The sequence below is a fragment of the Penicillium expansum genome, assembly GCF_000769745.1.
Source record: "Penicillium expansum strain MD-8 chromosome Unknown contig256, whole genome shotgun sequence".
Taxonomy (NCBI): Eukaryota; Fungi; Ascomycota; class Eurotiomycetes; order Eurotiales; family Aspergillaceae; genus Penicillium; species Penicillium expansum.
In genome coordinates this window covers 1-26,895 of record NW_015971252.1, presented here as the reverse complement: position 1 = coordinate 26,895, position 26,895 = coordinate 1, and the positions used below count along the sequence as shown (strand labels likewise).

The window sequence follows — 26,895 nt, the reverse complement described above, 5'->3', positions numbered from 1 at the left end:
TGGGGCTCTGGGGTGTGTCGGGGAGGTGCACTGGAGGGACCGAGAGGGTGCGACGCGACCGGGTGTGAGATGGTGAGGCGGGGTGGAGGATATAAGAACAAAGAAGGAATGGACTCAATATAAAAACAATAATCGGATGAGTATCACAGTCAATGACTACGTGAAGCTTGTTGTGTTCTCAAGGCGCGTTGGGTGCCAAGCTAGAGATGTTCAGCTGTCTGACGTTCTCCGGGGCCCCCTCTCCGAGCTCGATGTATATAATACCTACGGAATATACAAGATATGAATATGATATAACTAATTAGGGGGGTTATATTTAAGATGGTAATATAGGTTTCTCTTGCATATAGTCAGGTCTAATTTGAAATAGTAGAAGGTATATATAATAAATATATATAACCTAGGAATATTTAGTTGAATACCTCTGATAGGTGAATCCCTCGGGGTCTATGACTTTTAATACATGAGCTGTACCATTCAGGTAGTACTTTAGCAGTAAGTACTGGATACTTATTGTTTCTATAATATGACAGGCGTTTCTGTTAGTACCAGATACTGTTACTTTAAGTATTGGAAATCACATGACTCCACTCCACTCTCGCACTAAGCAGAAATTTCTCATAAACGTTTTTCCGGCCCCGGGAAGGAGCAAGCAAAGCTAAGAAAAAATATAAATTCTCTCCACTCACCTTAAACCTCTTGTTCCTCTTGTTTTGCTACCCTCCCTATTCACCAGGGATGGCTGACTCAACATGTGTGAAGGATGTTCAGGAAGACCTGACTGATGATCAGATTCAGCAGTTGCTTCTCGAGGCAGAGACTCGACTGAAGGCTCCCAATGCGTTAAGCAACCAGACTGATGATCTGGCATCTATCAGGTATGGGAACCTTTTTAAGATTGATATGCTAGGATCTAGGCTAATCTTCCCCTAGGATCCCAAAATTGTCACCTGGGTCCTCGCTGGAATCATACATTCGCCAGGGAGATGATGTTGCTATTGTTGATGCTACAAAGATCACTGATCAAAAACAGAAGGAGTTGGCCAACTCTCTTCGCGCGATTGAGATCAAGAAAGCTAATACCGTGAGTCACCCAATTACCTCCTTGCTATCAGTTCTTTCTTTTTTTTTTGCTATGAGGAAAATATTCCCAACGCGAAGCGCTTGATGCGGCGTAACCAGTCCGTCTTGGGCTGTGCTGCACCAGTGAGAGCCTTTTTATTCATAGTTACTCTGAGCATTCATCACAATTACTATATTTTCTTGGTGTGCGATATTTGTGGGCAATTGCTAACAATCCTCACCTTTGATAGGACAAGCCCACTGCTGGACCTGAGTGGTTCAACCTCCCCAAGACAGAAATGACCCCAGAGCTTAAGAGAGATCTGCAGCTCATCCGAATGCGTTCTGTGCTTGACCCCAAGCGTCACTATAAGAAGGAAAATGGCAAGGCCAAACCGCCAGAATATTCCCAGGTTGGAACCATCATTGAGGGCCCTACCGAGTTCTTCAGCAATCGTATCACCAAGAAGGACCGCAAGAAGAACTTTGTCGAGGAAACATTGGCACTTGAGCGTGGCACTAAGCGCTTCCAGGCCAAATACAGGGACATTCAAGCCAACAAATCAAGCGGAAAGAAGTCCTTCTACAAGGACCTGCAGGCAAAGAGAACCCGGAAGAATAAGTGAAATTTCCGTCTCTACTTTCGTCAAACTATGCCAGGTGTGGCAAAACCCCCCTGTTGGCCATGGCCGACATCTCAACAAAAATGGCCTACGCTATTATCCTAATAAGCTAGACCCCGATCGTCACGATCTGAGAGATTCATTGTGTGTCAAGCCCAGTCTTAAACGCTATCAAAGACATCCACAAGGGTTTCGACAACCAGTTTCTAGATCGATGTCAATTTCGCTATCTTCCAAGGATTGATAGAACGATCTTACCTGCATGTCAATGGCCGCCGCGCGGCCAGCTTCAAGAACCTCTTCGTGTCCTGCCATGCCCTCTTCTAGAAGAGCGCTCAGTTCACCGGCTGCTTTGTTCTGAAGCAAATCGTCATCTCCGCGAGGCACAGGAGACAACACGGCTTTGTTAGTGACCAAACTGAAAGCAAGCACTCGCATGCCACAATGTCTGGCGGTGACAATCTCCGGTACTGTAGACATTCCAACCACATCGGCACCGAGCATTCGAAGCATCCGGCTTTCGGCTCTTGTTTCGTAGCTTGATGCTATCAGAATCGTATACCAAAGGAATTTTGATTGTGACTTACGTGGGGCCTCCACAAAATGCATATACACCCTCGTGCAACTTTCTCTTGCTTTCCGGTGAGATGACCTTCTTCCATGACTGATGCACATGGCGACGGAGCTCAAGGTCATAGGCGTCAGACAGAGGTGGGAATCGCACTCCAAATTCATCTTCATTGGCTCCTCTCAATGGATGAGTTCCTGCCAGACCTGCGAGGAAGAGATGCTGTAATTCGTTGTTAGAATAACTCAGCTCGATATCTTTGATGGATGGTGGTTCCTCCTACATCATTCAATAGAACGATATCCCCCACAGCATACTCAGAATTCAAACCTCCGGCCGCATTGGTCACTACCAAACATCATTAATCCTCGTTCTGTAACGTCAATCTTCACATTGTTAAGCATCATGTAGAACGTACAGACAACCGTATTCACTTCCAACTGCTTGAACACTCGAATTGGGAATGCCACCTGATCAATCGAGTGCCCCTCGTAGTAACTAGGCCAGGTCAGCTGTGATATTACAAGCAGAATGGGGGCTTAAGCTGACTGAGCACGGCCAACCATCAACACTGCAGGGATTTTCTGGCCGAGAAGACCAAAAACCAGCTTCCCAGCATGACCAACGACTGTGGAATGTTAGAACCTCCGCCCTGAGCCTGAAAAAGATAACCAACCTGTTGAGCGAGGGAAGTGGGGGATAGATGCATAATCAAATTCAATTCGTGACTCGGGTTGAATAGTATCTGCAAGCCCTCCTAGTCCTGAGCCACATACAATTGCAACCTGGGGCTTTTGCAGGGTCTCTGGCAACTTGGTTCTGAGATAAGAGACTGCTTCGTTAGCCCGCTCGAACGAGGACAGGTCTATTTTTGTCATTTTTGCAGGAGTCGGTATCGTATACACTGAAAGGAGTAGAATATATATCAAGTAAAAAGTAGGATGCGTGAAAGAAAAAAAAAAAAAAAGAAGAAGAAGCGATGGTTCCAAGTGCGGAGTCACATGGTTCCATTGCCCAGATCGCTAGTTTGGCGGGGGTTGCAATGATCCGATTCATAGAAAACATTTGAGATAAGCAGCCTTGGAGGATAAACATGTCTACCTATGTACTAACTCATTCAACCGAATGTTTCATCTCAAAGCCTGGTGTAAGGGAGTTGATCACCTACGAGGGAACATGCATATGTATCTATATAGACAGGACGGAGTACGGAGTATAACATATGGAATTGGTTGCACACACTCATTTTAATCATAATTATATTATTTATCAACCCCTATAAGCTGGCTTAATTGCCTTTTTCTTTATATTATTATATCAATAGTATAATAATATACTAGGTATAATAGATATATCACCGTAGTTTCTATATCCAAGTTCCACACTCACCGCCCTGGACTCGCTCCCCGAAAAAACCCATCCGCTAACAACAACGGATCTTCCTCAAAATCACGATTAACAATGTTCTCATACACATCGCGCTCCTTAATTGGAGTGAGCAAGCGCCTCAGGGTATGTTCTCATTTTATTTGATTCACAATTTCCTCGCTAACACCTCCTTGGAAGGCCCCTGTGCCATTCCGCCCTCTATCATCCCCGTCCCAGCCAACTCCGCCGGAGCAAGAGAAGACACCCGTTCAAGACCCAACACCGACCCCTGCACCAGTTGCTTCTGCGAAAGCTACCCCTGTGGCCCCTACACCTGCTGCTACTCCCATCGCGACTCCCGCCGCTACCCCCGCCGCTACCGCCCCTGCATCGACTGCTCCGGTAACGTAAGATACTCTTTAAATCTAGTATAATTTGGGTTTGTCGCTAATTGAGATAATTCAGACCGACGGAAGCCGAGAAAATTACTAAGCCTAGTGTGAAAGAATGGTTAGTATCCAAGGCAATTGGCTCAGTGTCAAAATATATCAAAGATCACCGCTCACAGTTTGGTTAGGTCCGAACGGTTAGGAGCTTTCGGTGAGGAGAGCCGACTTCCACGAAGCGTGCAAGCCATATACCTCCGGCCTTTGCGGAGGAAGGTGGAGTACGGTCTTCCAGTCTGCGACCTTCAATTGCGATCATACAGCGTTCGTAACGTCGAGTTCTTCACGGACTTTGCCATCCGTGCCGCTTACTACCTCAATCTTCCGGTGTCCGGACCTGTGCCTCTCCCCCGCATTGTTGAACGCTGGACCGTACCCCGAAGCAACTTCGTGCACAAGAAGAGCCAGGAGAACTTCGAACGAATCACTCTCCGTCGACTGATTCAGATCAAGGATGGAAATCCACAAGCGGTGCAGGCATGGCTTGCATTCCTCCGGAAGCACGCGTTTTATGGAGTCGGTATGAAGGCAAATATCTGGGAACACGACAGTCTCGGTATGGTTACACTTTTCTCTTCTTTTTTCGCCTGGATGGCATCTTTCATGATTAGGGACTAATCACTGTCTGTGTAATAGATGCTGGTAAGGCCATGGACGCTTCTGTTGCCGAGGTGGAAGAAGCTCTTCGCCCCGAGTTTGCGCAATTTGGTCAACGGAAGGACAACTCGGCTCCCGGCACGATATTCGATACGTTGAACAGTGAGCGATTCGCAGAGCGCAAGCGTCTATAGATGGAATGGTGATCAACTGTTGAACTTGTATACCCGTGAACATCTGGACTTGGTGTCTTTGCTGCAGGCGATGTTTTCATTATATTCAAAAGCCTTCTTGATCTAGGCCATATGTATTTTACTGTTTTACTATTCTCATTTAAGCCCGGATGAAAGGAACATTATATAAAAGGAGGTTGCTCGCCACAACCGAGTCCCCAATAGACGTGCTACCACTCCAATATAATATTATACGGAATATATGCAGTTTGCCTATCATAGGTGTAGACTATGATGCCCAAGTACAATTTTATGCCGACACATTGTACGATACCAATCACGTGATATATTTCGCGTTTCGCGTTTTTCAGGGTCATTGGGGACTACGGCAATGCGAAGTGGTTACACTTGAATTTTTCCATTCTCGCACTGATTGAATGTTTATCGGAGATGTCTGCCAACGCGATGCGTCCTGAATTTGCCTCGCTGGGAACATTGCGTGCGAAATATCTCCATATCCGTCCAAGCGGGCTCTCCCTTCTCCCAAAGAGATGCCATCGTTGGAACAGCTCAAAGACCACGCCAGCACAAGAGCCCATTATATTTTCTGGGATCCAGCCAACTGGTGTGCCTCATTTAGGCAATTATCTCGGGGCTTTACATCAATGGGTCAAGCTTCAGCACGATGCAGCTGAAGGAACCAAACTACTTTTCTCTATTGTTGATCTACATGCATTGACAGTACCGCAAGATCCAGCCCAATTGAAGCGATGGAAAAAAGAGGCCTTTGCAACGTTGCTTGCTGTGGGCCTGGATCCTAAGCGCTCTACAATATTCTACCAGTCCGATGTAGGTTCTGTCTTATAGCTGTCAGCTGCTAAGCACAATAGAGACTTTATATTGACATTAATCAGGTGCCGGCGCATACTGAGTTGATGTGGATTCTCAGCACGGTGGCTTCCATGGGGTACCTGTCGCGTATGACACAGTGGAAGGTGAGCGGCCCTGTAATCTTTTATATAAGAGCATTCTATTGACACTGTCCAGAGTAAGCTACAGCTGCCGGATGACGCAACCCTTGATGATTCGACAGCACGGGCACAACTGCGACTTGGTCTTTTCTCCTATCCAGTACTACAAGCTGCCGATATCCTTGTTCACAGGTATGTTCCTTGTCTGCATGAGCGCGTGTTTTATTTATTTATTTAATTTTACTAATGATCACCAAGAGCTACCCATGTCCCGGTCGGAGAAGACCAAAGACAGCACCTGGAGTTTTCCAGATATACCGCGAACAGCTTCAACCACGTCTACGGGCCGATTTTCCCCATCCCAGAGGCATTGATATGTAAGATAACAGTTGCCAGAAGGAACAGACCAGATCCTAACTTGACCAGCTCCTGCCAAGCGAGTGATGTCCCTCAAGGAACCCACTTCAAAGATGTCCAAATCGCACGCCGATGAGAAATCCCGGATCATCCTTACTGACTCGCCGGCCGAAATCCGCAAGAAAGTCAAGGTAGCCCTGACAGACTCGGAATCTAGCATCACCTACGATCCGACCCGTCGGCCTGGGGTGTCTAATCTTATTGAGATCCTAAGCCACCTGGAAGGTGTATCATGCGAGGATATCGCGGCTGACTTCCACAATGCAAGTCTTCGATCGCTCAAGGAACATGTTGCAGACCGGATCGCCTATCATTTGCAAGAGATCCGGGATCGGTATATTACGATCATGGAGGATAAGACTGGTTACCTGGAGTCAGTTGCTGAGGAGGGTGCTGCAGCAGCTCGGGCCAACAGTCGGGTGACCATGCAGCAAATTCGAGATGCGATAGGTCTGTAAGTGGCAAAAGTGAGAGTTATATGGGGCTGTACAATAGTACGATAGTACAATAATAGAGTGATTTGTATAGTACGATGGTATGTTGTACAATATATAAGGAAGTATAAGAGTGTGTAAATTCAACCCTAAAGGGGGCTGAAGTGGAGTCCACCGCGTCATCACTCCACTACGTATGTCGCGTACGTATGCTTAAGGATTTCCAAGGATAAGGATTATGGCTTTTTGATTTTAGTGGACTACTTTCAATTATGTTGTATAGGATATATTAGTGTTTATACGGAGTAAAGAAGGATGCCTTGTACAATTTTATGGTGACGACAGCACTTGGACATCCGCGTTACCCGTTCAAGCAACAGAATATAATACATACTAGTAATTATAGTATTTATAGTATTTATAGTACGGAGTACTAATAGTACTAATAGTACTAATAGTACTGATAGTAACTAATAGTACGGAGTACTACTAATACTAATACTACTAGTATAGTATTGTATCCATAAATTGCTGCTTACAGGTAAATCCGGTTGGAGCCGAGTAACTCCAAGAAAGATATCAGCCCCATTTCTTATTTCTTTTTCTTGACCTTTATTCCTCTCAATTTCTTTGAATTCTTCAACTTCTTCAACTTACTTTAACTTGCTACCCACCAATCCAAAATCCCCCCCTCCCTCCCCCCCAAAAAAACACGAATAGATATTTCACTTTCGGACCGAACTCGGGGAGGACGATCGGCGTTATGAAAAATGCATGGATCCTATTGGTCACCGGCCTGGTGATGCCAGTCTGGGGCATCACCCTTCATCGAAGAGATAATCCCGCCGTGGTGCAAATGGATATTCAACGAAAGGATGTTCTCGATCCCGTCGCTAGAGATCGAGTAAGGAGGAAACGTTCGACAGTCAGTCAGGCATTGGACAATGAGGTACACATGATAATCTATATTTAGATACATAATCTTATGGAATACTAATGTTTCTGCCTAGGAAACTTTATACTTCTGTAATGTCACTCTGGGTACCCCGAAACAGAGCGTACGTCTGGTTCTCGACACTGGAAGTAGTGATTTGTGGACCAATACGCCAAATTCTACTCTCTGTGCATCCACCAAAAACGTCTGCGCCGAAGCCGGTACCTACGACCCGAGTTCTTCCTCTTCATATTCATTTGTGAACTCGGACTTCAATATCAGCTATGCCGATGGATCCGGCGCCGCCGGAGACTATGTGACCGACACTCTTACTATCGGAGGCACAACTATTAAAGACTTCCAATTTGGCGTTGGGTTTTCGTCTGGCTCTTCAGGTGAGTGGTTTGTGTCAGATATAACGCCAATTATCACAAGGCTGACATGGATGTTTGTGTACAGAGGGTGTGCTAGGTATAGGATACACTACGAATGAAGTTCAGGTTGGCAGAAATGGAGACTCGGCTTATGCCAACCTACCCAAGGCGATGGTCAACAAAGGAGTAATCCAATCAAATGCCTACAGTCTCTGGTTGAACGACCTGGATGCAAACACCGGCTCGATCTTGTTTGGTGGAGTCAACAGTAAGAAATACCATGGCGCCCTGCAAACAGTCCCCGTCCAGAAGGTCGGCGGACAGTACTCGGAGTTCATTATTGCGCTCACTAAGGTGTCCCTCACCAATTCATCCAGTGAAAATACCTATTCTTCGAGCTCCATTCCCGCAGGTGTGTTACTGGACTCGGGAAGCTCTCTTACATACCTTCCGGACGCCCTTGTTCAAGAGATCTACGATGATCTCGGGGTCTCTTACGAGTCGGACAGTGGCATTGGCTATGTTGAATGCAGCATGGCAGACGAGGACATCACCCTCAGTTACACGTTCTCATCCCCGACGATTAACGTGGGCATCAATGAGATGATCATCGATGCTGGCGACCTCTATTTCCGAAACGGCAAGCGGGCCTGCATTTTCGGTATTGTTCCCGCGGGAAGCAGCACGGCAGTCCTGGGAGATACGTTCCTTCGCAGTGCGTACGTGGTATACGATCTCGCCAATAATGAGATCTCCCTCGCCAGCACCAACTTTAACACCACCGAGAATGATATCTTGGAGATTGGGACTGGCACCGATTCCGTCCCCGGTGCGACTGCAGTCTCGAACCCAGTGACTACCGCACCAGTTGGTGGCACCGCCGCTCGCATCGGAGGTCCGGCTGGAGGATCCAGCCTCTACGGCTCGGCCTCGGCCACTGGAAATATGGCCATTCCTAGGGCGACCGCTATGCCGAAACACCTGGCTGTCGGCCTTGCCGGTGTAGGAGCTCTTCTGGCTCTGTAAGGCCTTTGATCACATACTTTTCTTCTTATGTATATGTCTTGCATACTATGGTGTATTTGGAGTCTGGGAAGGCTATCCCTAGAATTCTTTTCCGTCATACTCTCAATTGCCTAGTTCTTATGTGTTATGAAATGGACAGCATCGAATTTTTCAATTCTTATTTCCTGTATAGTAGTGTACATATGTGTACATATCTTTCTGACTTTCAGGGTTGGGTTATACCGTTAGTGTTCGTTCCTTCCTCTTCCCCTTCCTCTTCTCACTTCTCACTTCTCACTTCTCCAACCGGTGGAGTTATTCTGTCGTTACCTACACTTTGTATTAGATGATATCTTTGACTTGAGACTATTGTTCTGTTTAACAATCTTAACATATTCATTCTAGTATGTTGTATATTGAATTATATATATCTTGGCAACATCGGGTGGAATCTCTTGGCACCAACGTTCCTTGACTGACCTCCAATTTCCCATAATGCCCCGAATCCCGTTTTCTGTCATCCTAAAAGCCCAACGGGAAAACTATCTTTTGCCTATACTCCTCAAAGAATGCCGCACAGTCGATTCTGCTCGCAATGAACTTCGCTGGCTACAGGAGCGGGCAGTTCGCGATAGCGAGTCTCTTTCAAGACCAAAGGCATGGAGAAGCCGATTGAGATCTATGTGTCAGATGCGATCTAGAGGATATCCCCTCCAATATATTCTTGGAGATCAACCATTCGGTGACTTGGAAATTCTCTGCCGAAGAGGCGTTCTGATCCCAAGGTCAGCCCATCGGATTTCTAAAAGAGGGATTTCTTGCTGACAACCTTTCATAGGCCAGAAACTGAATCATATACATACCAAGCGGCCAATCTAGTCCGTCAAATGGCCCTGGGCTGTAATGACAAGTCCAAGTCTCCCAATCAGGCGAGACCCTTGCGCGTCATTGACCTCTGCACTGGCACAGGCTGCATACCACTTCTTCTGCACGCATTACTTGCTCCTGATTTCCAGCTGGAGATAAAAGGGGTGGACATCAGTCGTACGGCCTTATGCTTGGCCCGAGAGAACCTTGAGCATAACCTGCAACTGGGCCAGTTGGCACCCAGCGCAGGGACAGACATCCAGTTCCATCGCGCCGATGTTCTCGGATATGACAGTGACAATTCAGTACCGTCCCTTGAGTCAATACTGAAAACCCAATTCTCCGATATTGGAGCACTGGACATCTCATCACCCGACCAAGAGAGTGGATGTGATCTATTAATCTCCAACCCGCCCTACATATCCCAAGCGGAGTTCCGCAACGGCACCACTGCGCGCAGTGTACGGCGCTTTGAGCCCAAGCTGGCACTCGTGCCTCCACACCCAAGCTCCGGGGTGGACGACTGCATGCCTGAGGATATCTTCTACCACCGCATCCTCACTCTGGCATTCAAGTTGAAGGCCAAGCTCACGGTGCTGGAGTGTGGGGATTCTCACCAGGCTAATCGAGTGGTTGCTCTTCACAAGCGACTTGCTTCTGCTGAACCCGGGAAGTTCAGTGCGGAGGTCTGGCCGAGTCGGGAGCAGGATTTGGCTGAGAATGGGTTTCATGCGACTGACGGATCGCGAGGTGTTATCATACAGACTCTCCAGTAGCGAGCGCAAGGATGCCCACCATTCTTGTTCCACGGGTGGCAGCGATCGCAGTCTTTGCCTCGCGAAGACCAGGTGGTTTGGTCTGTTAGATTTCAGCCGGCCATTCTTCCAAAGTGTGACTGGTTGTTTGGGGTTAAGAGTACTTGATGGAAACACAAGATGAATGTAGATTATGATTTTGAATATTAGTTCTTATGAATTATTTTGAACTAATTTGGTATTTCTTGTTTGATAGATTCGAACGTATCATACACACATGCATCCATTTTCGGCCTTAAGATGACCACATGAGCTTGCAACACATAGAAGAAAGATGTACAGAAAGACCTAACCAAGTGCATTTGGACTGCCCACAGAAGAAAGAGGAAGAAGAAAAGAGCATTATGTACAAAATGGGATAGACCACAAGCAGGCTAGAGTGGTGGCGGTCAGTTTTGGAAGTATTAAAACAGATAAGAAATGCACAGGGCGAATTAATGTACTTGAATTAGCGTAAAAAAATGGCACCCAAAAACGACAGGGAGATGCAAAAGTCCAAACCCAAAATCCAGGCCAAGAAAGCCAAGACATACAGCCCCAGCCCCGTCTATCGGGGAGTCTGCGATGGGTCTCGATTGATCCCTGTAGTCTAGAACCAATAATTGTGAAGTCGTGAAGAATGTGATGCAGTCGTCGTTTCAAAGATTCTTCTTCTTGTCGGAGGAGTAGCTGCGATCGTCTTCACCCTCGACATCCTTGAGGATCGACTCCATCTCCTTAGCCTGGCGCTTCCACTCCTTGTCGCCCATCTTCGTCTCTCTGCGGAAAAGCTCCTCGTTGGGTTTGCGGTAGCTGCCACCCAGGCGATCCCACAGAGTGGTGAACTGTCCGTAGTTGTAGTTGAAGTACAAGTGGTGCATGGTGTGGCAGGCAGCACCGTTCACGATGGGGCTGTTGGCAACGTACTCGCCGTCATGGATGAAGACGGTCCAGAGGTTGATGAAGCCGAACAGGAAGACGTAGGCGAACTTCTGCAGGGGGAAGATGAAGGGGAAGACGTGGTACGGCACACTCTGGGACCAGCCATCGAGCGGGTGGAAGGCATGCGAGGCATAAGGGCTCGGCATGATCCACTTGTGGTGAGGCTTGTGCAGGGTCTTGTAGACGCGGGGGTGGTGCAGGCCACGGTGGATCCAGTAGATGAAAAAATCGGTAAAGCAGATGAAGAAGGGGATTTGGATGAGGCTGTAGTACGGGAAGGGCTCTTCGGCGGTGGTGTCGTAGAGTTTGGCGTATCCGCGGACCTCAAGAACGAAGAAAGGAGCTGTCAACAGTGACATTGGAGGCATTGCGGCCATGGCTTGTCTGATCTCCAGACCAATCTGGTTCTTGAGGAATTTGGGGTGGTTGTAAGTTGTCTTGTCCCAGATAAAGATGTATGAAAGTGTAGCGACCACGAAATAAACGAGCAGACCAAACAGCCTAATTGAGTGTTAGTTCTTGTGCTGACACGGAAAAAAGTGGCGATATGGAAATCCCCAAGGGATTGGCGCATTTACCAAGTAATCAGGAAAAAGCTTGTAAATTGACGGTAGACATTGTTCCTGGGCCAAACACTCAGGTATGCGTATTTCGAGGGTTCCAGGTAGATCATCTGTGTAGCCTGTTCATAGACATAAGGTTCCGGTCCAAAAAGGGCCATTGAAGTGTTCGCGGCCGCATTAACGAAGGCCGGCAGCGAAACGGACGAAGAGAGAGAGGTGGGGAGAAGTGTTGAATAGAGGCGATCACCAATGAAGGTGTCCCATAATTCCAGAATGATATCCATGATTGAGGGCACAGATAGGGTTGGGGGGAAGGAGAAAGGGAAGAATTGAGGAGTACTTGAAGGAACAAAAAAGGAGATTCGCGGCGAATAACGAAGTAGTCACACCAGCGCGGAACCGCCACAGCCGTTGCGATGCCACCTTTTCTTAATAAGCCAATTGATCCAGGGGGGAAATGGTCTGATGCGGGATTATATAGTTATCTTATGAGTGGACATTGTTAGAGTATATAAAAGTATAATATTAGATTATTTTTTTGATATATTTCTCTTTTCAATCACTTCATATATATACTCCATACTCCATACATACATACCTCAGTGGTCTACAACATATGTTGTACTAAAGAAAAAAAAGAAAAAAGAAAAAACTTAAAAAAATAGAACCCCTGGTTGGCCACAGTTTATGCCTTGATGCCTGAAGCGCCATCCTCTGTGGCTAATTATGGCCTGATTGATCAGGCAATAACAAATGTACATTACAGACAGTAATTGCAGTACTAAATTGGTACTGCACGGGCCAGTTCCACTTCTGCTTCCCGTACTCAGAGGTACCTCCACTGCCCGCACTTGCGGGTGTAGATCCAAGTATTCCCTGGTATTTCGGGTATCTTCAGCCAAATAATACCGGTTTTATGTGAACCTCAAGATCTGGACCCATCCATGTACAAATGTACGGTATTTAGGCCTAGTACGTACATAGTCGGCCTCTTGGTTTTCATTTATACATTTTATAATGTATATAGTGTCAATATCATCTGCTTGAATTTATCTGTTATATATGTCATATATGTTATACACAATTATTATTATTGTACTAGGTTCAAAAGTACTAGTAGTCTACGGTAAGACCCGCTGCGCTTCTCGCCTATGACCTCGCTTCTCGCGTCAACCACTGCCGCCTTCCCCCCAAACTCAAACCTTCCCGCTTTAAAGTGTCATCTGCCAGCCTCTTCCACCCCTCTTACCGCTACACCCCCATTCTCATCTTCCAGTTTATATTGTATCGCCCACTATCGCTGTGGCTAGCTGCGTGGTGCTATCCACCAAGCATTGAAGCCTCAGTGATCAAGATCATTGAGTCCAGGTCGAAACCTTGGTTGCGATCCCATTCGCTGAGAGCTGTCATCCGAACATCGCTTTTGTCTTTCTGTGACTTGTGAAGAACAAGAAGAAAAAAAAAAAAAAGATCCCACCATGTACAACGCTCATCGCGGGATGGTTCCCGCTCCCAACTCCCGTCTGACGGAGTTGCTGGATCAACTGCGCCAGGAGTTTGAGAGCCAGTCGCGAAACACCGGTGAATTTGAGCATCAGTGTATGTTACCAGTCCCTTTTGACACATTATTATCCCTCTCCTATACTCAGGCCATTTGCGCCTCGAGCTCCCTCCCCCTGTCCAACCGTTTCATACAAGTAGCTGCCAGCTCATTTTTCCCAATGACTGCAGCTCCATGGGTTCCGACATTCGCTGAAATGTTATCTAACTGACAGATCATGCAGTGACCGGTCAACTCCAGGAGATGGAGATGATCCGTCAGAAGGTCTATCAACTGGAACAGGCGCAAATCAAGATCAAGCAAGAGTTTGTTTCCGTTACCTCCTTGAAAACTTGAATCACCCTCTCTGACATTGCATTTTCTTTTTTTTTCTTTTAGCTACGAAGCTGAGATTCGGATGCTGCGACACGAACTTGAGTCGCGTGGCGTGCAAACTATTCCTTCCCACATCGGCGGACCGGCTGCGGCTCATACAGCTCCTTCCCAGGCTCCCCCACCTGCCTTGGGCCACGGCCCCAGTAATCTGTTTGGCGGTATCATGACCAACCCACCAGGTAGTGGCCCCGGTCTTGCACCTTCCCTTCCCCAGGATCAGCAGCCTCCCCAGCATCCCCTGCAACAGCCTGCTTCGGTCGCTCAGCCTGGCGCACCGCAACCCCAGCAGAGCTCCTTTGGAGGATATCCGGCTGGCGCTGCTGTGAACGGTATGTCGTTGTGTTTATGAAAATCGTCGCCCAGTCCGCTGACCCGTTGGATCGTTCATCTCCCAGGCTATGGGCCGCCTCCACCCCCCACTGCATCCCCAGGCCCTGGTAAGGGCCGTGGCCGTGTTCCCCCAGGCCCTGGTACCCCTCAGCAAACCCACATCGCCTACCCGGATCCCCGTGCATCCCCTCAGATTCCTCGTCCGACTCCCCCGAACCCCCCTCTCGGCCGCACAGCCGAACGTCCCGGAAACATGCTGGCAAACTGGAACCCCGATGATTTGCCTCCGTCGCAGAAGCGTGAGGGCTCCGATTGGTACGCCGTGTTCAACCCCGAGGTCCAGCGTGTCCTCGATGTGGAGCTGGTGCATCATTTGAACCACGATAGCGTCGTTTGCTGTGTGCGCTTCAGCCGTGATGGCAAGTACTTGGCTACGGGCTGCAACCGCTCAGCTCAAATCTTCGACGTGACTACCGGTCAGAATGTGGCCACTCTTCAGGATGAGAATGTCGATAAGGACGGCGACCTGTACATTCGCAGCGTTTGCTTCAGTCCCGATGGCAAATATCTTGCGACTGGTGCTGAGGATAAGCAGATTCGCGTAAGTTTTCGGATTATATGGAACCACCGGTATGTGGGAAGATTGCTGACTGAATTGGATTGGGGGTTTAGGTTTGGGATATCAACCAGCGCACCATCAAGCACATCTTTAGTGGACACGAGCAGGACATCTACTCGTTGGACTTTGCTGGCAACGGTCGATTCATCGCCTCTGGCAGTGGAGACAAGACCGTGCGCCTTTGGGATATTCTCGATGGCAAGCTTGTCTACACTCTTAGCATCGAAGATGGTGTCACTACTGTGGCTATGTCTCCGGATGGCCGTTACGTGGCTGCAGGTTCATTGGACAAGAGCGTGCGCGTTTGGGACACTACAACTGGATACCTGGTGGAGCGCCTGGAGAACCCAGATGGCCACAAGGACAGTGTCTACTCGGTCGCATTCGCGCCCAATGGCCGTGACCTTGTCAGTGGCAGTCTGGACAAGACTATCAAGCTCTGGGAGCTTACCGTTCCCCGAGGCATGCACCCTCACAGTGCCATCAAGGGCGGCAAGTGCATTCGTACATTCGAGGGCCACAAGGTTAGATCCGAGATTACTTTGAAAGAGACAGGCAGAAGCTAACTTTTTGACTCCCATCTAGGACTTTGTTCTCAGTGTGTGTCTGACACCCGACGGTGCCTGGGTGATGAGCGGTTCCAAGGATCGTGGTGTTCAGTTCTGGGACCCAGTGACTGGAAATGCCCAGATGATGCTTCAAGGCCACAAGAACTCTGGTGAGTTTCATTCTTAGCTTGCATTGTCATCTTTAACTCTCTAACTCGGAATAGTCATCTCGGTTGCACCCAGTCCTACTGGCAACCTGTTCGCGACCGGCAGTGGAGACATGCGTGCACGAATCTGGAGGTGAGTGTTTTAGTGTTTTGTTTTTTCCCCTGACCATGTTTCAGGTCATAAGCTGACTTTTTTTTCCTTCTAGATACTCGGCATACACTGGACGATGAAAGGGTTGATCCTTTGGGCGCAATATGATGTTTTTGCTTTGGTTATGGGCTTTATGTTGAATTTTCTATTTATTTTTCCCCCTACACTTTAGTGTATACGTGAACTCCTTTTTTTTCCTCTCAATTCCAAAATTGCCATTCTCTATATATCTGGTATATCATTATAGTACAACTGTATGTGTAGGTGTATGTGGTAGATGGTAGACGTAAAAAAGGGTCACACGGGCACACATTCTGGAACGAGCTGAACTTCCCAACAACACCATCCCTGTCCGTCCGAATCACCACAGAGCCTCCGAGAACAATTCGAATACAGCATATTCCGTACTTGGGTATTATACACCTCCAAATCCCCTGCTGATCCAAATCTCATCACCGATTTAGGCTTAACGCACATGCAGAGTCTAGGTGCCTTCGCCCATTCAGGAAGTAGTTCATGAAGACTAGTCGCACCCCTGCAGGAACCATGACAAGTCCCGATACCTCATTTCGACGCAGGACGTGCAGGGTTGCCACTCGTGTCAGATGGACATGGCTGTCACTTCTCGGATCGTCCCCAATATGGAGCTAAGCCCACGAGTGGCTACGATCGACATGATCTATGGACCTATGGGTCAAGATCTATTTCCAGTTTAAGGGGGAAAAGACATCGAGACCAGACCAAAGCTCCATGCTGACTTTTCCTGGCCAAAATCGACTCTTTCCCCCACTCCCCCCCCAAAAAAAGAGAGAGAGAGAGAGAGCGATAGATCGCACTGAATGGGAGAGGGACAATTTGATTGGCTTTCCAAGAGATTCAGATCACCCGACTGCATTTTCCAGGGCCATAGGCGGCTAGCTGGGATATTCGATGGGCTGAGATCGGACACTATTGGCGACTATCGGGATGGCGCATCCTGGTACTCGTAATTACGGCCTGGCCATTGAGTGATTGCTGACTCCGAGATCGACTGAATAATCTACATGTCGACTGCAGGTTGATCACGGCCCACTTGGGAATTCCGCGATTTGAAGGCCCGGCCCGTCTCCTCGAGGGGAGAGATGCACAGCACGATGGGTTTGCGTGTTTTCCTTTCTTTTTCTTGGGGAGATTTTGAGTCTGACAGATGTCAGTCTCTTCATCAATTTTACCTACAAAGGGTATACAGAGTATGGGGAAGGTATGGAAGTACAGGGGGGGAAGAAAGATGAAGACCTTCGTCGCCAGTCGCGGCTGCGAGTATATCCTGTGTGACTGACACACATTTTCACACCGAATGAGTCGAAATACATTACCACTAATGAGAATTACTATTCCTCGTGGTACAGGAATTTGATGCGTCCAAAGCAAACCATGCATCTCATGGACTATGCAATGCACCTGTATGCTCCAGTGCTTCAGTGCTTCAGGGCTTCGGGGCTTGTCAGGGCTTGCCAGGGCTCTAGCAACCCCAAGAACTCCAGTTCGTCCTCTCCATTTGATTCGTTTTCTTTTTTTTTATTTATATATTATTTTCCTCCGGTGGAGTCAGGTCGCCTTGAATCATCCAGGATCCCCCGGAGATCATCGAATCAAACACTCGGGTACTCCGTATACTCCGTACATTTGCATGTATCTCTGGCCTCGAACTGCTCTTCTCCCCTCCCCCCCTTTTTTTTGACCTGTTATTATTTTTTTATCAATTACTAAACGTCATACAGGCAAAATGGGGCTTCTCAACTATCTTCTCACCGGCTGACTTCCCCCTGTCGCCCCCGCCATTGCATTGAGACCCTATATCTAGATCGGCGCCACGGTCGATGCGGAAGATCATCGCTAGTTGTCAATCATTATATTCTCTCTTCACAGCATGACCTGCATATATTTGCTATTTCCTTTCCCTCCCATCTCATATATATAGATCCAGATCTATAGACTGATTGTGCTTTGGTCGGTCGGTTTGTCTATTTTCCTTATCCTTGCTTCTTCTTGAAAAGCAACTCAGCCAGAACCCAAATACCACCGGGGGGGTTAGGTTTCAGGACATTGTCAAAAACTACACAGAAAAGCCTTTCATCCCGAAGACAGGTATACATTGAGATACATTGGTATCTGGGAGATCCGGAGGGAGAAGGTATCCTTGCCTTTCTGAAAACATACTCAGAAGATCTGGACTCAGTGACAAAGATGGAGACTGCAGAGCCCGTCTCTTACGAGTTCCCCGGTCACGCTGTTGGTGCATTTGCACAAAGACGCTCGATGGACTCAACCCTGAGCCAAAACTTTCCCTTCTATTCGCATCAAACAGCACCGTACTCGTTGCCTTACCAGACCCCGAGTAGCTTGCCTTACAGCTTTGGTCACTCCGTGGGTCACACACATGCACACTCGAATCCTTATCAGCAATACTTTGTCCCTAGTCAGCACCCGATACACCCGCAACCACTGCGCCTCACAACGGAACAACCGTTGCAGTCTCTTCCAGAGATTCGCCCGGCAAAGAACGCCATCAGCCAGACAGTAAAGTCTACCCCCGACCATGGTCCACGGGTGCAGATTTCGACCGAAGGCCACAGTTCACCAGTCGGGACAACGAACGAAACGAAGGAAACCCCCGCTGACATCGCCTTCTCAACCAATGTGGATGTCCTGATGAAGGCAATCCAGGCCAAGCATGCCTCGTCACCAACCCAGCAAGCGCTACCACCACTCCAACATCTGGCAGCACCGGCACCACAAGCCTATCCCGTATCTTACCCGACTGCCTCACCCACGCCACCGCGCTGCTACCATGCCAACGAAGGTCAGCTATCGCGCTCAGGCAAGAAGCGCAAGTACAACTGTAGCCTTCCAGGCTGTGGCAAAAGTTTCGCGCAGAAAACACACCTGGACATCCACATCAGGGCACACACAGGCGACAAGCCATTTGTGAGTACAGACATAGTTCTAAACTGGAATTTGGTGTGAGGATCAGCAACTAATCGTTTTTGGAATGTGGCAGATATGCAAGGAGCCCTCATGCGGGCAACGATTCTCGCAGCAAGGCAACCTCAAGGTAAGCACATCAGCTGCCGCGCCATGCGAGTAGGATGCACGAGGCACACACTAACATGCGTTTTTAAAACCTAGACCCATCAGCGGCGACACACGGGTGAAAAGCCCTTCCAATGTGAGATCTGCCATAAGCGATTCGCTCAGCGAGGCAACGTCCGCGCTCACAAGCTCACCCATGATCAATCTAAACGGTTCGACTGCCGTCTAGATGAATGTGGCAAGCAGTTTACCCAACTAGGCAATCTCAAGGTAAGTCCCTGTCCTCTCCCTCCTTATCTTTCCACTCTGTCCACATCAGCACTGACTTGCCATCATTTAAACAAACCCAAGCTAACCATTCCCTCACCCAAAACAGTCCCACCAAAACAAGTTCCACGCAGCAACACTCCATAATCTAACCGTCCGCTTCTCGCAGATGGGCGAGAACGGAGCGATGAACATGAACCCGGCAGACCGCGAGCTGTGGATATATTTCGCCGGGCTGTATAAAAACAGCAACAAGGGCATCAAGGGCCGTGGCAAGGACCGACGGATCTCGACGACCAAACGATCTGATGCGCAGAGTAGCTGCGACTCCATGGATCGAATACAGTCTGTTGAGTCCGAGGAGGGTGTTTCGAAGATGCAGATGCAGATGCGCCGCGGGAGCTTTGAGGATGGCTTCTCCGTTTATAATGCTTCTAGTAGTGAAGGCGATGATGCGGAGCCTTATTATATCGACCGTAGGGGTCATGTTCATGGACATGGTGGTCATAGTCATGGTCATGGACATGGGCATTAATTGGGTTTGGTCTCGGGACTCTTTCTTCTTCTTTTTATATTCCTTTGTATTCGTCTGCACCCCCCTTTTGATATCCTTGATCTCATTACTTGCTGATTCCCACTGTTCATTACCTTTTCATCTTTTGTCTCATTTTCTTCAGGGCGTCCTGAGAAATGCGCTGTATACAGGAAGAGGATCCGATCCGACTTCCAGTTGCATGTATTTTTCTCAGACCTTTTCTATTTCTTCTTTTCCCCCTACCCCTACTCTTTTCCTTTAGGGTTTATCAACATCTACACGATTCATGACTTTTTATATGTATTTTGGACTTGGGATATCCCCGTGCTAGGGTTGCACGGTTGAATCAACAGGGTCTTGGGGAGTGTTTCTTTGCTTCTTCTAGTTCTGTACAACTTAATTACGTAGGTGGGCAAGGCGCAGATCAATCATGTCTCGAAATGAATTGAGGTCTTTGGAATAATGGGAGAGAGATTTTCATATTTCTGTCGGCCTTAGTTGAAGACGAAGACCCGGAGTTAAAGTGTACAATGCAGAGGAAAGATAGAAAAAAAAGGGCAAAAAAAAAAAAAAAAAGCTCTCCGGGACATAAATCATTTAATGAAACAGTTCGAAGAGATCAAATGCGAGAACGCAGCATGCATAAGCTGATACCTGACCGAGATGGCATCCATAAATGTGACAGCTCTATTGCGCATCGGCATCGGCAATATCCAAATCTCCATCCGCAGCATCCTCCCGCCCAGAAACAGGCGGGGCCTGGGTACCGAGTGGAGTAGCGTTAGCCAGTGCATCAGAGATGAAGGACTCCTCGACGGCAGCCTTTCTCCGGAATACTCGGAGCCAGCGACGGCCCCATTGGCGGATAATGCCGTCCTCGGGGAGAGTGCCGCTGCCATCACCGCGCTCCATCTGTTCGTCGTTGCTTCCAGCAGCGACGGAGACGATGGAGTCCTCGATGTACTTGAAGAGGGCTTCCATGTCTGTGCGCTCACGAGCAAGGGTCTCGTCGATGACGCTAAGCTGGGGCTCGTAAAGGCCGGGCTGGGCGCGGGCGGCGACGATCTGGCGCATGCGATTAGTGACCTTGCCAACGGTGGCGGAGATCATCTCGAAGACGTGGGGCTTTGAGAGGATGGTTCCTGCCGCGACGGACTCGGAGAGGGCCCATTCAAGAACGGAGAGCGGGGTGAGGATGGTGTAGTTCAGTAGCTTGTCGATGATATTGATGGCAATACCAGGCTGGTCGACCCAGTAGTCCATGACGGAGGTGATGATTTGGCAGCGGGCATGCTGAGATTCCGTGCCGATGGCCAGGAGGCGATCTTTGCTCCGTTCGATGCATGACAGGACGTGAGAGAGCGATTTGGATCCGACGAAGCAGAGCGAGGTTACGAATGCATCTGTTGAGGGGATCTTGGGGTCATCGACGCCTTGACTCTTCGCCTGGTCTTCGATGGCTGTGATGACGGGCTGAATTTCTTCGTCGCTTGCCTTCTTCCGAATAAGCTGCATGAGTTCTTGTCCTTCTTTGGAGTATGGTGCCACTGGGAATTCTAGTTAGCAACTGTTCCCTGCCATCTCATGACGAAGTAAACTTACTTTCAGAGGAATATTTGAACTCGGGAGTATCCTTCTCTTTGCCTGGTGTGATCAGCTTGGGGTAGGGATCAGGAAGAGTTCCCTTAATGCGCTGGGCAAAGCTCAACCGAATTTCCTTGTCCAAAGCACCATGGATGAACGCCATTCTTGGGTCAATGGCGGGCAGATCAAGATCATCAGTCCTGTAAAATTGTTAGATCGCTGATTACAACGTGTGGAAGCTGACCTTTTCGACTTACCACTCGCTCCATTTCCATGTGAACCCGAAGTTGCTCAAGTGGTGAGCGAACCAATCCAGGAAACGGTTGCTGAGCTCCAAATCCATTGTCTCTAGGCTGTTGTACAAGAATCGGATTGCACGGCCCAAACTTGGTGCAATTGCTGCGGGGGCAATCTTGCAGCACTCGGTGAGAACAGAGTGATAGTAGACGAGCTTGTGCTCCGACGCTGGCAATTGGAATAGCTGCGAGAACACTGCATCCACTGCCACATCCTCGGGCTTCCACGGCTGTACCTCTCCTATAAGCTCGCGCATTCGGTCGAAAGGTGTGGCACGCTTCACGAATGTGGTAGGGGTAAAGTAGCAGTCAATATCGATCAGGAACTTGGCCGTAGCAACACGGTTGAAGTCGAGGAGGTTGATAGTATCAACCAGTGCATCTCGAATAAGCGAAGAGGAGATGTCTGTAATAGCTGGAACGGTGTCTACTTCTTGGTTGGCATACACCGAAAGGTAGACCTCCGGGAAGAGAGGACGCACGCCGTTTGGTACAGGGTTAGGCACTGTGACCGTGGGGAAAGGAACCTTGGTCACCGATTCGAAAGACTTGGGCTCATCCGTTTCGGGATCCTGGAGGTCTTTCCAAGGACGAGGGAGGCACTTAAGCTCCCAGCCCTGGTTGGCCTCCCCTTGAAGTTGAGTCTGCATCAAACTGATCACACTTTGACCAGCTGCCTCTGGGTTCTCCTCGGGGCTGAATGTGTTCACCAAATCGACGAGGGCGTGCGGCGTGGATGCAATAATGTCGGTCTTCTCCAGAAGCGCGGAAGCCTGGGCCTCGAAGCCAGTGGCAGGGGACAGCATAACATAAGGAATGGTGAACTGGATAATCTTGACCAATTCAAGGCCAAGAAGCTGAGAAAAGCTGTTAGAGAAGGTTCATCATCACAGGGTCAATTAAATCAACTTACGTCTTCCGAAGAGGCAGTTTGGAGATCGACTGCACGAGCGAACAGCTCTTCCAGAAGAGGGAAGATACCGTCACCCTCATAGACCGGCTGGAGAATACCCAGGAAGCGAATAAGAAGCTTGACTTCACGCCATGCGCCAATATCAATGTACTTCTGCAAGGCCTCAGCTGCCTTGCTCAAAACCTCCGACCCAAGCTCGGGCTTGAGACTATGTGCGACCAGGACCGTGCCGGCGATAAAAGGAATTTTCATGGGTTGTTCAAGAACACTACACAGATCCAAGTTAGTAATATTTCCCAGTGAATTGAGTACACCGACACATACAGATCAAGGGAGATGTTGACAAAGTCGCGGCGGATCTCGTCGTCGTCGTAGTTATCGGTGACTGTCTTCGCAATGCCCTGGACGTCATCTTCTGCTCTGCGAGCAGCCTATCAATGAGACATAAGCGTTAGTTTATATCAGTAGAGCGCAATGCGCGCGGCGGAAAAAAAAAAAAAAACGAGGCCCGTACCGATTCCGCAATGGTCAACAACTGCCGTCGGACCTGGACGAACAATGGCTCCTCATATCTGCGCCTTTGAGGGCGGCGATCGAAGTCATCATCATCTGAGAGAATGGCAAGCCATGTTAGCGTGTTGTCCGGTAAGCTTACCAGATTCGTGTCTCTTACCTCTATAACGGCGTTTGCGCCCACCCCTGTAGCCTTGGTTTCGACGGTCGTTTTCGGCCATTATGTTCTGGAATCAATCCAATAAGCCGTTGTAATACCAGATTACTATCGTAGAGACAGTGATTCTGGGGAAGTGGAAAGCGAGGGTGACAGCTAGCTTGAGGTGAATGGGGGAGCTCGGAAGGGGGAATTGAAGTTCCGGACCCGGTACCCCTGCGGTAGTGGAAGTGTCTATGGGCAAAACATGAAGATGTGGGAGAATTGACTATATTCCACCCTACACAGTACAAAATTTACACTGTTCAAATCCCATTTATTCCTTACGCATCACTACCGGAGAAAAAGAAAGAAAGAAAGAAAGGAGAATCGTCTGCTTGAGAACTGGAATGACATATAGCCCATGGCCGGTAAGTCGGAGGACCGGGGAACCAGCCGAGCCCGATGAATCTGATACAAGGATATTGCGAACAAAAAAAAAAAGAAAATCAAGGAAGCAAAGGGAAGAACGAACGGGGATTCTAGCGCTGCAAGACGAGAAATTGACCATCAGAGAAGGGTCCTCCCTAAACGTGTATCCAAAGAAATCTTCAAGATCTCCGATGCATTTGTGGGAAGATTCATCCCTCCATCCGGGGTCGAGATCGACTTGCTGCGTCTGGGGGTTCTTCCCCTCGACCGATGAAACTATGCAGTCTCCGACCCCCAAAGGCAGACGTACACAGAAAGGGTATCACTTTTTCCTCCCAAGAGCTGTCTCAGACACCTCAAAATAAACTCCAGGCCATGACCTCCCATTGCGTGAAAACCATCAACCCTTACCACCCCGAAGAAACATGGTTTCCGCTTCCCAGCCATTAGAGGATGCACTTTTCCTACTTCATACCATTCCCTGCCTATTCACCAGTTCCCAAGGTTCCACCATGTCCGGGGTTGAGGCATATCGAGTCCCCAAAGAAAAAGAAGAAAAAAAGACAAGGCAGTCAACTCTCAATTCAGAGCTTACTCAAGATCATGATGGAACTTGGTTGGCAGGTCGAATCTCACGCAAAGTGCAAATGGCGGCACAACGAACAGACGTATCCCTCGCGGAGGGCGGAGGACACACACTCGTCAACTCAGTCGAGGTGCGCAAGCATCTCCTCCTTGGAAAGAGGTTTGAAGGTATCGAGGCCGAGACCGCGAGCTTCGAGGGCTGGGCGAGCGTGAGGGGGAATCATCTGGGCGTTGAGATCAGGGGCAATCGAAAGTTCTGAATATTGATTAGTGGGGTTCGTCTCTAAAGAAGGTGAGATATTTTACCATGTTGTGAGAAATCGAAAAGGGCGGGGAGATCCTTGGAGGGGTTGTTGTGGTGACGGGAGTCCGGTAGACGGGTGTTCGGGTCGCGGAGCTCATCGAAGAAGGGATGGCACATCGCTTCAACCGCAGACAACCGTTGTGTCGGGGTGTATTCCAGAAGGGCGGAGATGAGGTCAATAGCCTCCGGTGGTGCCTTACGGAAAACCTAGTCCGGGTCAGCACCACTACAGACCGGGGGGGAGGATGGAAAAATACCTTGTTGAAGGGATGGGGCTTGATTTGAGGGAACTTGTGCTCCATATAGTTGGGGTTCATGGTGCGGATTTGTTCCCGAGTTGGGGTGCCCAAAACCTTGATGATTTCTACCAGCTGGTCAATGCCCGATTCACCGGGGAAGAGGGGTTGTCCAAGCATCAATTCTGCCATCACACAACCAGTCGACCAAACATCTAGAGAAAAAAAATAAGTTAGAATATAATGTGAGTTCTCTGGAGAAAAGGAATATGTACCAATCTTTGTTGTATAGTTGGTCGCACCAAAAATTAATTCGGGCGCCCGGTAGTAGCGAGAGCAGATGTATGAAACGTTAGGCTCATTTTCGATCAGAATCTTAGCGGATCCGAAATCGCAAAGCTTCAGGATACCAGTAGCGGGATCCAAAAGAAGGTTCTGGGGCTTGATATCACGATGGCAGATACCCTGTGAGTGGATGTAGGCCAGCGACCGGAAGAGTTGGTAGATGTAAAGCTTGACCTCGAGCATAGGCATCGTAGTCTTGAGTTTGTTGAAGTAGCGCGATGCGCGGTACACCGTCTCGGGGACATACTCGAGGACGAGGTTGAGATAGACTTCATCTTTCTATTGAGGGGAAATCGGGGGCACGGTCAGCCCACGGGAATGAGGGGACGGAAAGACGATCGGGCGGGACACCCAGGAGACACATACCCTGTCGCCGTTGGAGTAGTAAAAGGCTTTGAGTTCGACAATGTTAGGATGGCGCACAATCCGCATGATTTGCAGCTCACGGTTCTAGAGAGACTAGGTTAGTGATCCGACACCCATACCGATCCCGGATTGAGAACTCCATTTACCTTGAACCGCTTATCCTGGAGGACTCTCTTGATGGCAGCATCTTCCCCGCTCGGAGCCATCTTGGTCTGAAACACCACACCGAAGGAGCCATTGCCCACAATCTTGCACTGGGTGTAGGAGATCTCCTTAGATTCGCCGGTCAGTCCATCTTGGACCTTCTCCCGGATGACCTCTGGGAAAGGTCAGTTTTCCCCCATTGAAATTGAGCATAATATCTTACCACCCATGCGCAAAGTCGGGAACAACCCGGGACGATTCTGTGACATCGCGGAGATAGATAGATATGTGAAGTTGAGAAGACCGTTTTGGGTGGTTAAACCGGGGTGGAGTAGGGAGGGGCGGAAGGACCGATGGGAAAGGAAGCAAAATGGCCGGGAGCCAAGAATGTCAAGTAAAAGTAGGGAAGAAGAAGAATGAGAGAGGAGAAGGTGGGCAACTTTGAGTAGAGAATGTTCAACCAATGAAGTTGAATCGAGTGAAATAAGACGGGTTAGACTAGGGAAAGGTTAGGTAAAATTGGGGCGGGTTCAGGGCGAAAGAAAGGTGACGTTGATGGAATGGATTTCCTTTTGCTTGTTCTTTTTTTTTTTTTGTTTTCTGTTTCTTTTTGTTTGAGGAATCTTTTTTTTAAAAATCTGATTCTTGAGGTTGGGGGTTTTTTTCCTCTCAAAGAAAACAAATATAAGTTAAAAAAAGCGAAATAGATTCAAAGCCAATGTCTTACGAGGGTTGAGCAATTCGGGAGGGGGGAAAAAGAAGGAAAAAGAGAGGGGCGGGAGAGCTACAAGTTCAAGTTCACCAACTCTTCTCTCAGGTAATTGCTCTTTATGGTCTTGGTTTTATTTTATTTATCCTTTTTTTTTCTTTTCCTTTTCAATTTCTAGTAAGCTACATATAATTTATTAGTTTCTTAGGTATGTGTGTATATATATCTCTCATAGAAAATAGGAAATAGATCGAAATAATATGATAATTATTCCATTTACAGTATAAGTATTGTAACTTACGGTTATTTACCAATATTCGGGAAATGAAATCGTACGTACCTAGGTACGGATGTTATTGCTGTATTTACCAATACCTGCCGGTGTACGAAATCCGGGAAACATTGAAAAAAAAAAAAGAAAAAAAGAAAAAAGAAAAAAAAAAGACTTTTTTGGAGAAAGCGGAGTCTCCGGGGTAGTGGGATTATAATTCAAGCTATACATAGTATGCCATACTATACTATATCTGTTTATGGCTATTACACCCTATATAAACCCCCCCCCCCCCCCC

General features: G+C 48.3%; 10 protein-coding genes across 10 annotated transcripts; 6 read left to right on the top strand and 4 right to left on the bottom strand.

Annotated features, from left to right (window-relative positions):
• Nucleotides 1-738: 738 nt before the first annotated feature.
• On the top strand, nucleotides 739-1,688 carry PEX2_074110 (Fcf2 domain-containing protein; the record flags this gene model as incomplete). The annotated part of the gene is made up of 3 exons (XM_016744681.1): nucleotides 739-878; nucleotides 934-1,084; nucleotides 1,314-1,688. The coding sequence occupies 3 exons, from the start codon at nucleotides 739-741 to the stop codon at nucleotides 1,686-1,688; spliced, it is 666 nt and encodes a 221-aa protein (XP_016600454.1).
• A 158-nt stretch (nucleotides 1,689-1,846) lies between these two features.
• Nucleotides 1,847-3,131, bottom strand: PEX2_074100 (purine-nucleoside phosphorylase; the record flags this gene model as incomplete). The annotated part of the gene is made up of 7 exons (XM_016744680.1): nucleotides 1,847-1,891; nucleotides 1,944-2,223; nucleotides 2,273-2,475; nucleotides 2,537-2,601; nucleotides 2,672-2,751; nucleotides 2,803-2,881; nucleotides 2,930-3,131. 7 exons carry the CDS (start codon nucleotides 3,129-3,131, stop codon nucleotides 1,847-1,849), a joined length of 954 nt encoding a protein of 317 aa, XP_016600453.1.
• Nucleotides 3,132-3,714: 583 nt separating this feature from the next.
• On the top strand, nucleotides 3,715-8,993 carry PEX2_074090 (Ribosomal protein S10; the record flags this gene model as incomplete). The annotated part of the gene is made up of 15 exons (XM_016744679.1): nucleotides 3,715-3,765; nucleotides 3,820-4,028; nucleotides 4,087-4,131; nucleotides 4,199-4,623; nucleotides 4,704-4,826; nucleotides 5,126-5,162; nucleotides 5,209-5,686; nucleotides 5,752-5,832; nucleotides 5,885-6,000; nucleotides 6,067-6,185; nucleotides 6,235-6,679; nucleotides 6,754-6,760; nucleotides 6,815-6,853; nucleotides 7,670-7,988; nucleotides 8,053-8,993. The coding sequence occupies 15 exons, from the start codon at nucleotides 3,715-3,717 to the stop codon at nucleotides 8,991-8,993; spliced, it is 3,435 nt and encodes a 1,144-aa protein (XP_016600452.1).
• A 474-nt stretch (nucleotides 8,994-9,467) lies between these two features.
• On the top strand, nucleotides 9,468-9,797 carry PEX2_074080 (uncharacterized protein; the record flags this gene model as incomplete). Its single annotated transcript, XM_016744678.1, has 1 exon — nucleotides 9,468-9,797. One exon carries the CDS (start codon nucleotides 9,468-9,470, stop codon nucleotides 9,795-9,797), a length of 330 nt encoding a protein of 109 aa, XP_016600451.1.
• A 62-nt stretch (nucleotides 9,798-9,859) lies between these two features.
• On the top strand, nucleotides 9,860-10,615 carry PEX2_074070 (uncharacterized protein; the record flags this gene model as incomplete). The annotated part of the gene is made up of 1 exon (XM_016744677.1): nucleotides 9,860-10,615. One exon carries the CDS (start codon nucleotides 9,860-9,862, stop codon nucleotides 10,613-10,615), a length of 756 nt encoding a protein of 251 aa, XP_016600450.1.
• A 677-nt stretch (nucleotides 10,616-11,292) lies between these two features.
• On the bottom strand, nucleotides 11,293-12,422 carry PEX2_074060 (sterol desaturase family protein; the record flags this gene model as incomplete). The annotated part of the gene is made up of 2 exons (XM_016744676.1): nucleotides 11,293-12,076; nucleotides 12,154-12,422. 2 exons carry the CDS (start codon nucleotides 12,420-12,422, stop codon nucleotides 11,293-11,295), a joined length of 1,053 nt encoding a protein of 350 aa, XP_016600449.1.
• Nucleotides 12,423-13,616: 1,194 nt separating this feature from the next.
• On the top strand, nucleotides 13,617-15,969 carry rcoA (uncharacterized protein; the record flags this gene model as incomplete). Its single annotated transcript, XM_016744675.1, has 8 exons — nucleotides 13,617-13,737; nucleotides 13,923-14,004; nucleotides 14,078-14,403; nucleotides 14,470-15,005; nucleotides 15,077-15,547; nucleotides 15,609-15,741; nucleotides 15,796-15,871; nucleotides 15,945-15,969. 8 exons carry the CDS (start codon nucleotides 13,617-13,619, stop codon nucleotides 15,967-15,969), a joined length of 1,770 nt encoding a protein of 589 aa, XP_016600448.1.
• Nucleotides 15,970-18,115: 2,146 nt separating this feature from the next.
• PEX2_074040 (C2H2-type zinc finger protein) lies at nucleotides 18,116-19,763 on the top strand (the record flags this gene model as incomplete). Its single annotated transcript, XM_016744674.1, has 4 exons — nucleotides 18,116-18,856; nucleotides 18,903-18,983; nucleotides 19,058-19,231; nucleotides 19,338-19,763. 4 exons carry the CDS (start codon nucleotides 18,116-18,118, stop codon nucleotides 19,761-19,763), a joined length of 1,422 nt encoding a protein of 473 aa, XP_016600447.1.
• Nucleotides 19,764-20,450: 687 nt separating this feature from the next.
• PEX2_074030 (NCBP1 family protein) lies at nucleotides 20,451-23,290 on the bottom strand (the record flags this gene model as incomplete). Its single annotated transcript, XM_016744673.1, has 7 exons — nucleotides 20,451-21,310; nucleotides 21,366-21,547; nucleotides 21,605-22,500; nucleotides 22,557-22,824; nucleotides 22,881-22,987; nucleotides 23,071-23,165; nucleotides 23,230-23,290. 7 exons carry the CDS (start codon nucleotides 23,288-23,290, stop codon nucleotides 20,451-20,453), a joined length of 2,469 nt encoding a protein of 822 aa, XP_016600446.1.
• Nucleotides 23,291-24,344: 1,054 nt separating this feature from the next.
• On the bottom strand, nucleotides 24,345-25,886 carry PEX2_074020 (GSK family serine/threonine-protein kinase; the record flags this gene model as incomplete). Its single annotated transcript, XM_016744672.1, has 7 exons — nucleotides 24,345-24,478; nucleotides 24,529-24,733; nucleotides 24,784-24,977; nucleotides 25,038-25,386; nucleotides 25,474-25,557; nucleotides 25,620-25,792; nucleotides 25,841-25,886. The coding sequence occupies 7 exons, from the start codon at nucleotides 25,884-25,886 to the stop codon at nucleotides 24,345-24,347; spliced, it is 1,185 nt and encodes a 394-aa protein (XP_016600445.1).
• Between the last annotated feature and the right edge of the window lie 1,009 nt (nucleotides 25,887-26,895).